Source organism: Gymnogyps californianus, chromosome 1 (genome assembly GCF_018139145.2).
Source record: "Gymnogyps californianus isolate 813 chromosome 1, ASM1813914v2, whole genome shotgun sequence".
NCBI lineage: Eukaryota > Metazoa > Chordata > Aves > Accipitriformes > Cathartidae > Gymnogyps > Gymnogyps californianus.
The window spans coordinates 202,794,577-202,810,544 of NC_059471.1; the positions used below are offsets into that span (position 1 = coordinate 202,794,577).

The following is a 15,968-nucleotide window of genomic DNA, read 5'->3' on the forward strand; positions in this document are numbered from 1 at the left end:
AAATAAAATGATGCCACTACCTTAAAAGAGCAGCCACCCCTAAAGGTTTTAAGTAGGAATTCCCTTTTAACTTGTCAAGAGTATGAAGTCCCTGCCCAGCTACGTAACATTCTTCATATTCCATCTGCATTACAATATGTAGTTGTTGGCTGCTGGAAGGAAGATTAAACAGGCTATCAGGCTGGACGTGGTGTAGTCAGCTGGACAATGTAACTCAGTATTTGGCAACTTCTGTGTAAAGACCTGTTGAATTTTTGTAGTATTGCAAGCTTAATGTGTGACATTCTTATTTATTGCCCTGCAATAGTGGATATACTCATGAAACATTCTTTAAGACTGAAAAGTCACTCCATCTAGGGAAGGGCAGCAACTGTACCACTTAATCTGGCATGGCTTCTCCATTAGGAGAGAGAGAGAGTTCATACATTTTCTGCTCCTTAAGGAGAACAGTCCAATTCATAGCTCAGACAGTTTAAACCCCCTCCCTGAAGAGGCCATCCCGAGAACTGATGACTAAGTATCTCTTGAGTGCAGCTGTCCATTTGGCTGTTTTCTCTATTGAGCCCTATGAAACAATCAGAAGTATTAGTTTCTGGAGGTAGTACAGTTCCATCTGTGCACATGCTCATGATTTATGTATTTCCACCAAAAAAGGGGCGGGGGGAGGCTGAGTTCACGAGTAAACAGCGCCTATCATTTGTTGAACAGAATATGTTCATTTGCAGGTATTTATCACTAATGTTACCTCTGTCTAATGTAGGACTGGAATATCTGCTGTGGATTATGATGAACTAAAAGGAAAAGCAATACAGGCACCATTATTCATGAGTGACTTGTTCTTAGAGAGGTCAGCACCTATAGTCATAAGATACATATTCAAAGCACTGAGTAGGAATTTAAACATCTATATCTCATAAATACTGTATGGAGTGGTTTCTCTAAATTGCTATACATTTTATTGGAAGTTCATCTGTATTCCATATACTCTGCCCAAACACAGAAGAATAAATGTGGAAAAAAATGTTCGCAGGAATTGAAAAAACTACAGACTGAAATGACATGCCCTTGACTGGTCAGCATTAATCAAAACACAAGTCACACCTATCTGTGGTTCAGTCCCGGGTATAGGGACATTAAAGAAAAAGTTAAAGCAAAATCCATTTGCTTTAACTGCTTTTAATGAAAAGGACTCTAGCTCTAGCATTTAGTGCTCTAACATTTAATGACAAAAGAGCAATTCCAAGCTGTTCATGCTGACATTTTACTTAAGAGTATGATATTTTTTAGAGCAGCTCTCTAAGAAGTTAGTTGAATTCTTAAAATAAGAAGAAAGTTATTCAGAACTCTCATTTCTGAGCTGTGGTAAAGGCTGGTTAAGAAGTTATCTAATTTTACATTTTAGATCCTGTCAAAGAATATGGGTGTGCCCCCTGGCCTAAAGTCGAAACTTTAATTAAAAAGTGTTTGAAGGAAAACCCTCAGGAACGACCAACATCTTCCCAGGTATTACTCAGTGTATTTATTTGTATTTTTGTGATAGATGATACCACAAAGTTGTTGTGCTTTCTAAAAAGGAATGGGACATTTAAGTTAGTAAGAGGCACAGTGTTTTTTCTGTTCTTTTCTGGAACTGAAACAGCCATGAAATATTGCCTGCTCTTGCCATCCAGGATAAACTGTTCTGTTCAAATCTGCCAAGCATTTATTCTATCCTGCTGTTTTTCCCTGTGTTGCTGCATAGTGATTGTAGTGAAACAGGATTTGGATCACTTCATGGTCTTTACTAGAGCTATGCAAAAAGGACTTCATTATATAGTATCAGTGCGGCTAGCCTACACTGTTCCATGCATGTCAGAGGAGAAACAGCAGTGTGGATCTGAAACCTACTGTCTGTTATCACACATTGCATTGCTCTTTGAAATGGGTGAATTTTCAAACATGCCAAACATCCTGAAATTTTAACAGAAAAATAAGAGTCAATGTCAAGTTGCTCAGTGCACAAAGATTGCTCATTAATAGTGGTAATACAAATGAGCAGACCTGCTGAGATACTATGTCCATATTCCATAAAACATTGTTATCCATTGCTTGTTATTTATCACTGTACAAGCCGTTGTTATTACCATGTGCATGCTGTGACTTTCTTTGTAGGTTTATGAGATCCTGAATTCTGCAGAGCTTATCTGTTTGATGAGGTATGTTTCAATACCCAGCACGTCTACAGCAGAGTGCATGGTAGCTGCCAATCAAAGCTGCAAGAAGGCAGGAGTCTGGATAGGCAATGGGAACACAGAAAAAGCACAACTTTCGTTTGTTAACCTTAATACAGATGGACATACTTGTGAGGTACGTGGGAAAGTTGCCATTTATTCTAATCTTTTTGGCACCCAGATGTATTTCAGAAGAATTAATTGCATTTTAGCAGCAGGATATTACTTCTGGAAAGCTAAGCTTTGAGAGAACAAAGATTGTAAGTGAGTCATCACTGTATCCATGAAATGAAGCAGAAAAGCAGTCGCTTTTTCCTCTCTTCCTGCCATCCAGCCTGAACTTTCTCATAATGCTGTCTTTCCACTACTGGGTTCCTTTCTTCCACTCGGAAGCTATTTCTAGCACGGAGGCTAGAACAAGGAGTAATAGTTATACAACCCTTTGTATCTCTACCTCCCCTAACAATCCAGCTAGTCTCTTAACGATTCCTCTCTTCCCATGGGTGCCACCTCCTTGTGCCATTTTGGGTGATACCCTCCAGCTCTTTTCATTTGATTTTTGTACATCTCAGCCCTGTGCTGTCAGAAAAGGGATAAGGTTTTACCAAGGCTTGATGTGCTGTGATGAACATGTGTGCCAGAACTGAGTGTGACTCATCATCAGAGTTGTTTAAGTTATATTTCCATCTGCCATCTGTTGACCATGATACATTTGAATTGGTAGCTTTGGTATAAATTATATGGCTTATTTTTCTAAAACTAAAACGAGAAAAAGAAATACTAGACCAGTACTTTTATTGTTAGCAATTAAACTGAACGTATATTGCAGTGTAGTTCCATTTGCTTAAGTCTCTGATGGCTTTGAGACCTTCATTAGAATAGAGAGAGAGAATATTTTTTTCAGCATTCAGCTTACAGATTTTCCTGCGTACTGTTTGAGGGATCCTTCCCAGCACTTTGAAGATAGATGGCACAGTTGAAGATGTATTCTGCTAACAGGGAATTAGATTTCTTAATGGGGAGGTTAAGCATTGGACAGACCCAGGGTCCGAGAACATTGTACTTTATTTTTATTACCAGCAATTCACTAGCATTTACCCTTACTGAAATCATAACCAGGTTGTTTTTCTTTTTTTTCTGACTCAGGATATTGCAGATAGTAAAATTTTAAGTTTGGCCTTAGTGACCCTTCCTACTGAGAAAGAAAACTGGATTGTAGCAGGAACCCAGTCTGGTTCTCTGTGGGCAGTTAACACAGAAGATGAAACAAGAAGGCACCGTCTGCAGAAAATGTCAGATTCCATCACTTGTTTATACTGTAATTCTCTTTCAAAGCAAAGGTATAAATGAATTTTAAATATTTTGCGTTACATTTTGAAAATACAACTAAACAGAGATGTTCAGAAAATTACATCTGTACACTTATGCAGTTTTATTCAGACCACTGCTTATTTTGCTTCTATTTTCACTTAATTTTGCACCCAGTGTAACTGGAGACTACATTCCTGACCACAGGTAGTTGTATTTGCTTTTAGTGTTCAATGAAACTCTTGAAATACCAGAAGCTACTCAATTAAATTTTTCTTACCTGATTAAGGCATTTCTAGAATTCATTATTTTATTTTATTTCAGCAAACAGAAGAATTTCTTCTTGGTGGGCACAGCTGATGGCAGACTGGCAGTTTTTGAAGACAGAGCAGTAAAGGTAGATTTGTTCTTTGCTGTCTGTTCTACAAAATACTATCAGTAATATGTAAAGCAGCTACCAATAGTAGCTTTATTTTATGCAGCTTATTTTTTAATTGCTTCTCTAAAACTAAAAATAATTTTCTACTGCAGTCTTAGAGGAACTGCACGTGTTTTATAGTATCTATTTTAACCAACAGAGTTAAGAGGGGGAAATTATTTCTCATTATATGACTTTGAAAGTACTGGCAAACTGACTAGAGAGTGACATTAGTAGTTGTTACTAAGAATATTCTAACAGTTTTCATGTCCTTTATTTATTGCTGTTATAGCTCCTTTTTCTTTTCGTTCACACTAAATTTTTGTAGAAAAAAGACAATAATGTGTAGATTTTCTGTAGGTCGGAGTTCTGCTCACAGAACAGATAAAGATAAAGAAATGCTGGGAGCTGTTTATATCATCTGGTTCCTGAGAGTTAGCTCCGGACCATATGCAATTTAGAGCAGTTAAGGAGTTGCAATGCATTGCAGAACTAGAGTATGGTCCAGTGCGGGATGTCTCCAAGGTATGGATGTGACTTTCCATCCAGTTCTTGAACTGCACCAGGGGTTGCAGAAAGTATCAGTCCCAGCTCTGTCCTGTTTCTGCTCGCACAGGCTGTTTTCTATGGGACATCTATAATGAGACTATGGTGCTTTTCAGTCTCTAACATTCTGGAAAGATACCATAATGGTTCAGAAAATCTGGCTGTGTAAATTTAATTCAGCAGGCTGTGTGGCCTTGTTTTAACAGTTTCTGAGTGTCTGTATACTCCTTGTTTCTAATGGACAGTATATTTTTGCTTGCAGTGTAAGGGTGCTACACCTTTGAAGATACTAAGTATAGGAAATGTTAGCACACCACTGATGTGCTTAAACGAATCCTCATACTTACCTGAAAAAAATATAATCTGGGGAGGCTGTGGAACAAAGATCGTTGCCTTAACTAGTGATTTCTCTGTTCAAAAGCTCATTGAAACAAAGACAAGTCAACTGTAAGTTTTTTTAATAAGTGATGTTACTTGGCTCTTTTGTTGTTTTCGTTAAAGATTTCTGGCAGTACTTTGATATAATGTCTTGTTCTAGAGCTCATTCTTTGAGTTCTCTTGTTACCATTCTTTTCCTTCCATAATACAGATGGAATACAATATGCATTAAAATAAGATCAGTGAGTAGTGTTTAAAGTATTCATTACTGCTTTTAAACAAGGGATATGCATTTTTACTATATAAAGGATTTATGAAGTCAGTATCTATTCAGAAAATGTATAAATGCAACTGATCAGTTTTTCTCCCCCAATTGCATTTGTCCAGGCCCTGTTTACTTTATTTAGAATTATACACACATACTTAGCATAGTATTTGTCCTTACATGTTTGTCAGTAGGATATGTGTGCATATCTTTGCCCTATATACTTAAATCATACATGATTGCTGACTTCTCATTATTTAGAAATCAGAGACTGAAGTTTTTGGAGTGTTTGATATAATTCTCACATGGGCAAATCCTGCTCTGAAGTTAAGGGGAGTTTTTCCTGAGCAGGGAAAACAGTGTTTGATTTTACGCTAGTAGAGATCATTATTCTGGGAAATTAATTTGCTTTGGAAAATAATGTGTTAATATAAAGCAAGACACTAAAACTTCAGTAAAATGCAATTCAATGGCAAGATGCAAAATATGTCACAGGAATAATTTGAGCTTTGTGGAGGCAAAACTGTATATGGTTTTGAAAATAAAGTTGTCAAAACCAGGTAACGTTAGGGAAAGTAGCAGTGTTACTGAGTGTCTGCTATCAGGGGCCTGTGATTTTGAGCTGTTCTTAAGGTGAATTGAAGAGTCAGTGAAATAGCTAATGCTGTTAATTTGCAGGGCCAATAATATTTTGATACGTGCAGGCAGATCTGGCATGAGACACAAGTTCATATGTAGAGGAAAATAGTCAAAAAGGCCGTCAGCCAAAGTGAAACAAGAGCAGAGCAGGGTGAACTAAATCTCACTGCCGCTTTTTAGGCTTAGTCATCTTTGTGTTGAGTGACCCCTTATGGTCTTGTGGGCCCTGTGAGAACTATCCAGTGTCTTCAAACATTGAAAGAGTGGCAGGAGAAAGGTGGAGTTTGCCCTGCTGTGATGTGAGTATATGTGATTTGAGCAGATAGATGGGAAAGATTTATTAACAGGTTTTTGGGCATTAATGCACCTCCAAGGATATCATCAGCATAACTCCATTACTGTGAGAATTTACGTCGAACTGTAGGAAGATTATAGCAAACCCTTTCAGTTGTATCCTAGCCCAGTTTGGTTTTAAGGCTAAATGCTTCTGTAGGAGTTAGAGGGAAGTTAACCCCACTCATAATAGTCAAGTTTTTCTACTAGATATTTTCTGTGTATCTAAGTGGAGTTCTTCTCTCTTCTAGGTTCTGTCATAATGCTTACAGTGATGCAAATATTATTTCAATAGCAATAGACAAATCCATCTACTTGGCAAAGAAAAACAGCCATTTTGTGGAAATCTGGGACAAGAAGACAGAAAAACTTTCTGAACTAATTGACTGTACACATTTTCTTAAGTAAGTGTTTTATTTCAGATTGATGGCCTGATGCATAGAAAGCTGAATATCAGATTGCCTTCTCTACCGTAGTACCTTAACCTGCTGGTGGTAAGGGATTTGCCCAGTTCTTTGGGCAAATGTGGAATTCCTTTCCTCTCTTTTGGCCCAGAACTTCAGAATATCCCATGCAGAATCTCAGTTTTTAAGACCCTTATTATATTTCACAATTTCTCTATGATGTCGAGAAGATTCATTTAACTCTGCTCAAGAAAGAAGAAAGTCTTTTGCTGTCCTTCAGGTACTAATGCTTTTGCATCCAGCTACTTCCTGCATCCCCTGAATAAGAACGTCTTCTTTCTCCAGTGCACAGATTCAGTAGGAGATCAGAGGTTTATTAACAGTGACGGTGATTTTCATTTGCACTTAAATTGTTCCTCTCCGTTAATGTGCCACATCCATTTCATTTTCATGGTGAGGTTAGGAGCAGCTCTAGGTGTGCTCCTCCCACTTTGCAGCGACATTATCCTCCTGCAGACTGGGAGAGAACAGAGAAGTATACCTGCCTCCTATTTAAAGGTCTTTTGAAGCAGACCAGCTGACTCTTAGAAGTCCAGTAGTTTTCATCCCAGTTTGTTTCAAGTCAGTCAGCTGATTAGCATGAGATATTTGCGGCTTGTCTTGATGAATGATTGTTTAAAAGGCTGGTATTGAGAGAGTCATTTTAGCAGTTGTGGAATAGTGTGCCACCAGATTTTAATACAAATTCTCTCCATACTTGTAGGGACAAAGTGGAAAAACTAAATAAGGAATCAAAACATACACTGGCTTATTCTGGAAGAGTGAAGACAATTTGCCTGCAGAAAAATACTGCACTGTGGATAGGGACAGGAGGAGGACATATCTTGCTGCTTGATTTATCAACACGTCGTCCTGTGCGAGTTATAGACAACTTCTGTGATTCTGTTAGAGTCATGATAACAGCTCAGCTAGGTAAGTAAAACCATCAAATGATGAGTACTTCGAAATCACTGCCAAGTTTAGGATTGCTGTGTCCTGTTTGGCATGGTGTTCCAGGAACAGATTAGCATTTTCCATGTTTTCTTCATTCATTCTATTCCACTGCTGTCATCTTCAGTCCATGTCAGACACTCCAGTGTTAGCTGAGTACTAGCAGGCTGTCATACCTGTGCCCACATAAAACAACAGCTCTTCCCTGGCTTGTCGCTGATCAGCACATGAACACACCCCACCTTCACTGCGTCCTTGTGCCATGCTTCGGCACAGCTCTCACCATCTTCTGTCTAATAGTCTTCGTCTTGATCTGTGTCTGCCTGTGTTCTTTCACCATCTTAAGTTTTACGCTTCTGGCTTCTCTCTCTGTGGAGCTTGTTAGGTTTTAATATTTTGTCCTTAATTGCTTGTTGCCTAGTTTTCTTCTCCCATCCTTATTCAGGAATGGTTCTTTTAGGTTTGGGTCACAGGCAGATCACAGCAAAGCTGGGAAAGTGCTACACACTTGGACTCAGGGTGCAGACTTGTACACATGTGCTGTTCCTGTCAGCAGGGCAAGTTGTTTCGAGCTGCTGTTGGCAGACAGTAGTTGTGGGTTGTGAGTGGTAATTACAAACAGCTAGAGGAGCGTAGCTGAGCATGGGACACTTCTTGGCTGTTGTAACTGCCTTCACCTGTACACTTTCCTGCATCTCTCCCAAAAGTAATAAAGGCCATAGCAACTCAAGAGTTCATTGCACTGCAGTGGGGGTACGCTCAAAATACACATTACTTCAAAAAGTACTCTGTGGCACAACATGGGGATTCCCATCGCCTTCCACGGTGTTTTGAAAAAAACTCTGGTGTTCCCATGTCAGTGTGATTTAAAGTGTGTTAGCTGTGAAAAAAAGACTCTGAAGCTGTTGTTGTGGACTCAGAAACACACTGCAATCCTGCTAGGAAACTTCATAGTTGCAGGCTGTGGATGTTTTTTCATTACCATCATGAACTTAATTTGGAGGGTGTTTTTTCCTTTCTGGCACCAGAAGTATCCATAGACTACAGTTAGCTCATAGTGCTGACAGTGTTGTATGAGTCAAAAAACTCCATCTTCCTCTGACTTGCCTTTGCCTGAGACAGCAAGTTTGTAGAGTCTCTTCAGTCCTCAGCTGTTAAGAGTGCCAGCTATAGAGTCCAGATTCACTAGCACAGCATTTTCAGTCCTTCTAGTCCTGATAGCTACAATATTAGTACTATAAAGGGACATTTTATTTTTAGCATTTTGTAAAGAGTAGTTACTATGAAAACAAAATTTCTGCCTCACTTATTACTGTCATTGATAGGGAAAGTATATTGTATAGAATAATACAGTGTGATTTAAAAAGCCTTGAGTCTGATATTCTTTATTTCTAGTCACCTCAACATTTTTAATCAAAATTTTATGTATAGAAAAATTAATACTTCAGGAGAAAGAGTTTAGCTGCATTAGCACAAATCTCAAGAATGGCAAGTAAGATTGATACATGCAGTTTGATGTGTACTTTTTTCTTTTGATCATCTTTTCCCAGCGATTATTTGTAAGGGTTGGGGTTTTTCCTAAATTCAAGGACTTGTTTCTACTGGGTTTTTCACAGAATCAGAGTGAAAATGGCACTGAGGCTACTGAGCAATTCTTCAATAGTAACGCATTGCTTGTGTGAAATGAGAGAAGATGGAGAGAAATATTTTTGTATTAAATAGTTTCATTTAAGATTAAAATATATAGTGTCAATCAGATGTGAATATTTCAGGGAAAAGAGATTGCCAGACTTTGAGACATCAATTTTATCTGTAGTTCATATATGAATATGGAAATATAATGTCTTTTTCTAATTCTCTCACCTAACATATTGACATATAATAGACATGAGACTTACCATAGAGAATGATTTATATGTAAACCTGTAGTTCATTTTGCAAGTGAAAATTTAGACTCCTATATAGTAAGAAAGGACCCTAGTCTGAATAAGAAACATTATACTTAAGTTCCAGTCACTTTTGTAAGGAGTATGGATAGGACTGGTTGCAGAAATAAATAAGAAAAAATTAAAGTGATGAAAAATCTGAGCATGGAAGATGTTTATGGTTCCCACCAGCCCTCATCTACCATAAGCAGATTTACAGCAATATCAAAGGAGAATGTACTGCAGATCTCCACAGGGCAGGAAAAATCTCTCTCTACCTTGCAGAGGTCCTGGGGGACCCACTAGAAACGTTTGCTGATTCAGAAGGAATGTATCGTGGGGGACACACTGCAGTGTGGTCACACAAAACTTTCCCAGTATGCCATACTCCAGTCTATTTATACCTCAGAAACTGCCCCCCTCCTCATGTTTTCCCTGGGGGAGTGTGTAAGTCTTCATGTATGAAGAGGTATGGGGAGGTGTAGGGTGCAGTGCTGCAGCTGGGGTGTCTGCAGATGGAGGGCTCTTCCTTCCCGGGCCTGATCTGTCACCCAGCTACCTAGGCTGGGTCCTGTATTCCTCTACTAGCGTACAGCCAAGGGCTCACTGCCCTCATTGTGCGGCCAGTAGGACAGGGAGCTGCTGTGGCATGAGAACATGTAACAGCTTCCATCCATCTTGCAAGACATTTATAAACATGTCGTGTTGGGAATAAGCGGGAAGTTGATATGGAAACACTGGCACATTCAACTTCTCCCTCTGTGATCCAGCCACTCCTGTCTTCCTGGTCTTTTTTTGCGTTATTCAGTAGGCACCTTCCTACGATCCATCCTCTATTTCTGCTTCCCTGCTAACTCTCCTTTCCCACCTACGTGCCATCGTTAGTTCAGAACACTTTCAATTAGTTTGTATCATATTTGGCTGTTTTGATCTTTTCATAACCCGAACTGATTACTGGCACTTTCTGCTTCTGCTGTGCACTGGGACTTCAATTGCAGCCTGTCCCTTCGCGGTGACGCCTGTTTCCTGTGACTCTGCTACCTCTGCTTGTGGTGTATAATAGGGTGCTTTGTTCTTCGGCTTGTTCAACGGGCTGGCCGGCTGATCCAGTGCTTATGCCTTTGAACCCTGATAAACCCCTACATTAAATGGAGATGTGAACTATATTGTTTTCATGTCTGGGTTTTTCATGGTTAATGGTTTTGAATAAAGGGTCCGGTTGACTGAACTCTGCTTTCTGTCCTCTTAGTGGCGTGATGTCATCTACTCTTTCTGTCCTTAAATTACAAAGTTCCCATTAAAATTAAAATTTAACATTTTATTTCTTTGAAAAAGGGAGTCTCAAGAATGCAGTCCTGGTTTTGGGATATTGCTATAAAAGTGACACCGAAGACAACAAATATCACAAAGGTACCTGAACTGTGTTTTATTGATTTGTATTATTAGTGGAGTAGACACTGTTATGTTTGACTACCCACTGAGAGTGGAGAGTTGATGATCATCATTTGATATAATTTTATTGAAACATCATTATTAGTTTTTGTCGTCTTTTGCATTTCTGGGCTCCATACAAACTAACAGTAACTTCCAAAAATGGATCAGAGGAAGCAGCTATTTGAAGTACATAATATAATTTGCTGGAAAACTGTATTTAGATAATAAATGTCATTGTCTAATTGGAGAATGTATCAAATGGATTTCCAGAGGGGTCTCTGCTAGGCCAGGAATCCTCAGTGTTTTCATGAATGATGTGGATGAAGGAATAGTGAATGTGCTTTTCAGATTTGCAGACAATTCTCAGCTAAGACAAAGCCACAAGCACAGGGCTTGTGCAGGAGGGCAGGATTAGAATTCAAAATGACCTTGACAAATAGAACAAATGGTCTGGAAGGAAATAGGATACAATTCAGTAAGGACAAATGCAAGACCTTTTACTTAATTAGGAATGATCCGTTGTACCAACATGAGGAAATGATCAGCTTAAACAGCAGTGCTGCAGTAAAAGGATTATAATTGATCGCAGGCTGAACATGAGTCAACCATGTCACGTTGCTGCAGAAGAGGCAAACACCATTCTCACACCAATCGAAAAGTGGCATCTGTAAGACATGAGCTAATTCTTACACTGTGCTGGGTGCTGATATGGCCTCTGCTGGAGGAGCATATCCATTTGGGACATTGCTGAGTGATCTGGACTATTAGGAATAGTCCAGAGGAGAGAAATGCGACCTGTGAGGAAATGTTGCAGGAAGTTAAGTTGATTAATATAAATAAAGCTTAGAGAGGACATGATAATAGGCTTCAAATATGTAAATAAAAAGGAAAGGAGTAAAGACTTCTACACACTCTCTGTGGATAGGACAAGGACTAACCAGTTTCTATTACAGCAAGGGAGATTTAGGTCAGACATCAGGAAAAGCTTCCTGACAATTAGGATAGCGAAGTGCTGGAATAGGAAGATAGAAAACCTCATCTTTGGGTTTTTCTAAGAACAGTTACAGTTGATACTCTGATCGATGCCCTTCTTCACCTTTATCTCATCCCAGTTTCAGTGACTCCTAAAAACGTGGCAATGACAATATAAAGTTAAGGGTGGGAAGTGTAGATGGGCTGACTGTTTGGAGTAAAATAAGAATCAAACTTAGAGCAGTGGTTTTTATATTCTGATATTCCCTGATTATTACCGTAAGAACACCTATGGCCTTTTTAGCCTTTTTATTGTATTTAAGAGTGCCATTAATTATACAGAGAGGAATCAGAGACTCCCAGAAACCTTGGGGCCTTAGTTTGTGAGCCTCTACTCATGCAAGTGTTCTCAATTATCCTTATTCCACTAAAAGCAACGTGAATTTTCCATGAATAAAGAGTTGTTTGCATGAAGGGAGATTGAAGATGTGACCTTTTCCCAGTATACTCACTACCTTATGAAATCAGTTTTCATTTTTAGTTTACAGTGAATCGGTTTTGAGTCTTGTAAGCATTTAGGGTATATCTGCTCGGGAAAAGAGAGATGAAATTTTACGCAGGCACCTCAGTACTAGCATTAGTGGTAGCTCAGGTCAGTACCTTATGGCCCACAGGCACCAGAAATGGTTTTTCGAGTGCTTTTAAACGGCATACTCTAACTTTAGGAATCCAAATCATTGTGCAAGTACAAACAGCTTGTAACCCATTAACTGTATTACTTCACACATAAAGTGTCATATAACTTGTCTTCCAGGTCCTAAGCATCATGCTTCATTGAGGCAATTTACGAGTAATTAAAAAATAAGCAGATAAGCAAAACCACTTCTAATTATGCAAGAATTCTTCTCTGTTGCAGTTTTCAATTTTTTTTAATTTTTTTTTTCCAGAATTACAGTCCTGCGTGTCAGTGTGGGACATTAACCTGCCCCATGAAGTGCAAAACCTGAAAAAACATATAGAAATGAGACAGGAATTAGCAGAAAAAATGAAGAGCTTTTCTTTGGACTGAAAAGTCACCCTACAAGTGCCATTCTCTTTTCTAGTCTTCCATCCTAACTTACTGTGCAATATTTACAACTTCTTGTTGCTGGGGTTTTTAACCGAAAACCAGGAAGAAAATTGCCATGAGAGAGGCAGTTGGTATTCATAGGATACCAAGAAAAAAGAAGGATAAGTTATTTGTAGTATTTGAAAGGACAGAAAACTATTGAGAATTTCTGAATCTAAAGTGTTATCATGCATCTGTCATTTACTTGTGAAGTTCTGCTCTCAGTAACTGTGGCTCAACTTCAGTATAACATGATTCATCCAGTTTTTGATCCCAGTTAAATTGGGAATAAGCCAGGAGACTATAAATGGCTCTTATTTACTTCATTATCTCTACTGAGTTGACGCTGTAATAAGAAGCAAAATTTAAGCCTCTGTGTGTTTATTGCAGTTTGCATGTATGAGTTTGCTCTGATGATTCATGTTTTAGTAATAAGTCAGAGCTCATGACCCTGAGTATATAAAAGAAAACATTATATTTTATATAATAGCAGTGTTTAAAGGAACATAGGGTGACTACATTACTCCTTGAAACCAACAGGCAGAATAGTCTTTATTTCTTCCATGAATAATTGACATTTTTTCATTATGATCAGAAAAAAAGACTTGTGCTACAATAACAAAATAGCTCAGAATTCAGAATTTAAATACACCGGCAGGCTTCTGCAAGTTGGTGTCCTCTTGCAGTACTGCAGTCTGCTTTGTTCTAGGAGACGTAGTCACGTCGTTATGAACATTACCATTCACATGTATCTGTTGTACAGCTCACTTTGAAATGCCAAGAGAAAACACAGGGTGAAAGCTCTGACCTAAATGCTGCTACAACTTGTACAACAAAGAAAGAAGCATGCTGCTGTAGCCAGACTGCTAGTTCTTAGTCCAACTTGCTGGTTTGCTTATCTCAATCTGAAAAAAAAAAGGGAACTTTCACTTTGATATTTCTAATGTGCAAAGTTTCCACTTATTCTTGTTTTAATTTATATTGTTATTTTGGGGGTAAGCAGGGGAACCTTGAGGAGTGTAAGAATTGGCTACCTCTTGCGTATAACTACCAGAATTTGTTGCCACACATCTTCGTTCAGGAGATGTCTTTTGTTGCTCTCTGGCTATAAGTCCAAGCTGCTTCTTACAGCCTGCACTGATGTGATCCAAGTAAGCGCCTTATTTCAGTCCATCAGAAGACAGATGTCTGTCTTTTTTTTTGATACCAAAAGAGTCTACAGGGTGCTCCTGAAATCTCAAGGAGCGGAGTATCCAGAGCCACTCCTGAGTCTATGGAGCTGAACAAGGTTGAGCAACCAAAAAGTTCTCAGTTCCATTTTTACAGTTTTGGAGAAATTACATACTAGGACAACAGCATTTATTGTGTCCAACTGTGTCATTGTTCTATTTTCTGCCATTTGTTGAGTGCATACTCAGGATTCCTTTCAGATATGCACCCCAGTTTTTATGTATTCTTGTAATCTGCATACTGAGAATAATTTACTATTTATGAGGGATTTTATAACTCAGAAAATATATATTATCTTATAATGAATACTTTTTTTAAAAAATAGAATATATGTATTGTGATTATCTTTATTTATAGGTCATTTTGAGATGTAAGCCTTAAGCCTTTTTATTAAAACTGTGCTTTGTTATTAACGTAGTCTACTTTCTGATTGCTGAATTTCCAAGGAGGAGCTTTTGCGTGCAGTTTTTTGTGGAGCTTAATCCCTTACATCAGGATGATGCAAGATCCCAGTTCTGTGGGTTGTTTTGACACAGCTGTATTCCCACTTGTTCTCTGTCTCATAGTGCACATCTTGAGCCCTTCTCCATTCCCCGGTTTGTCTTCCACCGAGTGTTCCTTGCAGCCTTTCCCAGAGATGGGAGGTGACCTGTAAGCAGTACTGTCCGTGCAGTCGTTGGTCACCTCTTCCGAGATTCTCTGGAAAAGAGCGATCTGTAGACTGAATCGGGCCTACATGTTAGGCATTGCAGGGATAGCAAAGAACGAAAGAGACAATAGCAACCGAACGAAAGACAGGAGGTCATTACAAAACTGACTAAATTGGCCACTGTTGAATTATCGGTGGTGAGGGTGAACTTCTGTAACAGTGGTAACCCGCTGTGACTGTTTAGCAATACAGCACTCATTCATATGGAGCACAGTGATCCAGCTGCATCCTCCCCAGATGCTTTTTAGTACTAGAAGAAAAGATTTGGAGAAGATCTTGCGTTGGTGCTTCTTGTTATTCTTTGCCGTTTGATACAGTCCACGAGTCCATCTCTGGGCATCTTGAGCCCTGTTCAGCTCATGCTGCGCAGCTGCCTGTCTGCCGCGTGTGGCATTTCTTGGAGAGAATAGTGACAGGGCATATCCTGTCAAATAAAGTGGACAGCCCTCAGCATCCGTCTCTTTCCTGCGTGTGGGAAAGCTCTGGAAGGAGGTGGCTGCAAAATTGTTTGGCCAGGAGCTGGCAGGCAGTAAGTGTGCAGGTCCAATTTAGAAGCGCTCAGGGACTGGCATCCCCTTCCCAGCGGGGACATGCCACCAAGGGGAAGAACAGCACTTTTGTGTGACAACCATTTAAACCTGTGCTATAAGGAAACCTTCTCCCAGAAACGTCTCTACTGACAAACTATAAGGAAAGAGGAAAAAAAAGATCCACGACTTTACGTTCCCTCTGGTTTTAGTGGAGCTGTTTGGAAACCAGTAGGATGTGATCACGTGAGAGTACAAGCTCTATCAGATGCAATGCTTCCTGTATACTTAGGATAACATCCAGCACCTGAAAACAGAAAGATAACCCTCACTTCAAAAAAGAGCCTGTTTGCTCATGGGAAACAAGCAGTATGGTTTGGCGGTGATTTAACACCTGAGCTGGGACATGTAATTAACCCCATGTTCCTCAGAACTGTGCAGCTAAAGGATACTGGGGTTTAGACCTGAAGACAAGGAGACAAACTCTACAGAGTGAGCTGAATGTTTGATTAGATACTGATTTTTTTTTTTTTTTTTAAGTATCTTTCCCCTCCTGTGCTCTTGACTTTAAT

The 15,968-nt window shown here is 39.2% G+C and overlaps 1 protein-coding gene across 1 annotated transcript in view; it reads left to right on the forward strand.

Annotated features, from left to right (window-relative positions):
• Window positions 1-14,567, forward strand: part of LRRK2 (leucine rich repeat kinase 2) — a 74,383-nt gene extending 59,816 nt beyond the window's left edge. Inside the window, exons 43-51 of the mRNA XM_050902507.1 lie at window positions 1,403-1,503; window positions 2,152-2,346; window positions 3,357-3,550; window positions 3,843-3,915; window positions 4,745-4,929; window positions 6,349-6,501; window positions 7,265-7,473; window positions 10,752-10,826; window positions 12,770-14,567. Coding sequence (XP_050758464.1) covers window positions 1,403-1,503; window positions 2,152-2,346; window positions 3,357-3,550; window positions 3,843-3,915; window positions 4,745-4,929; window positions 6,349-6,501; window positions 7,265-7,473; window positions 10,752-10,826; window positions 12,770-12,891 — 1,307 coding nt within the window. The 3' untranslated portion in view covers window positions 12,892-14,567. The remainder of the gene's footprint in view (window positions 1-1,402; window positions 1,504-2,151; window positions 2,347-3,356; window positions 3,551-3,842; window positions 3,916-4,744; window positions 4,930-6,348; window positions 6,502-7,264; window positions 7,474-10,751; window positions 10,827-12,769) is intronic.
• The last annotated feature ends 1,401 nt before the right edge of the window (window positions 14,568-15,968 follow it).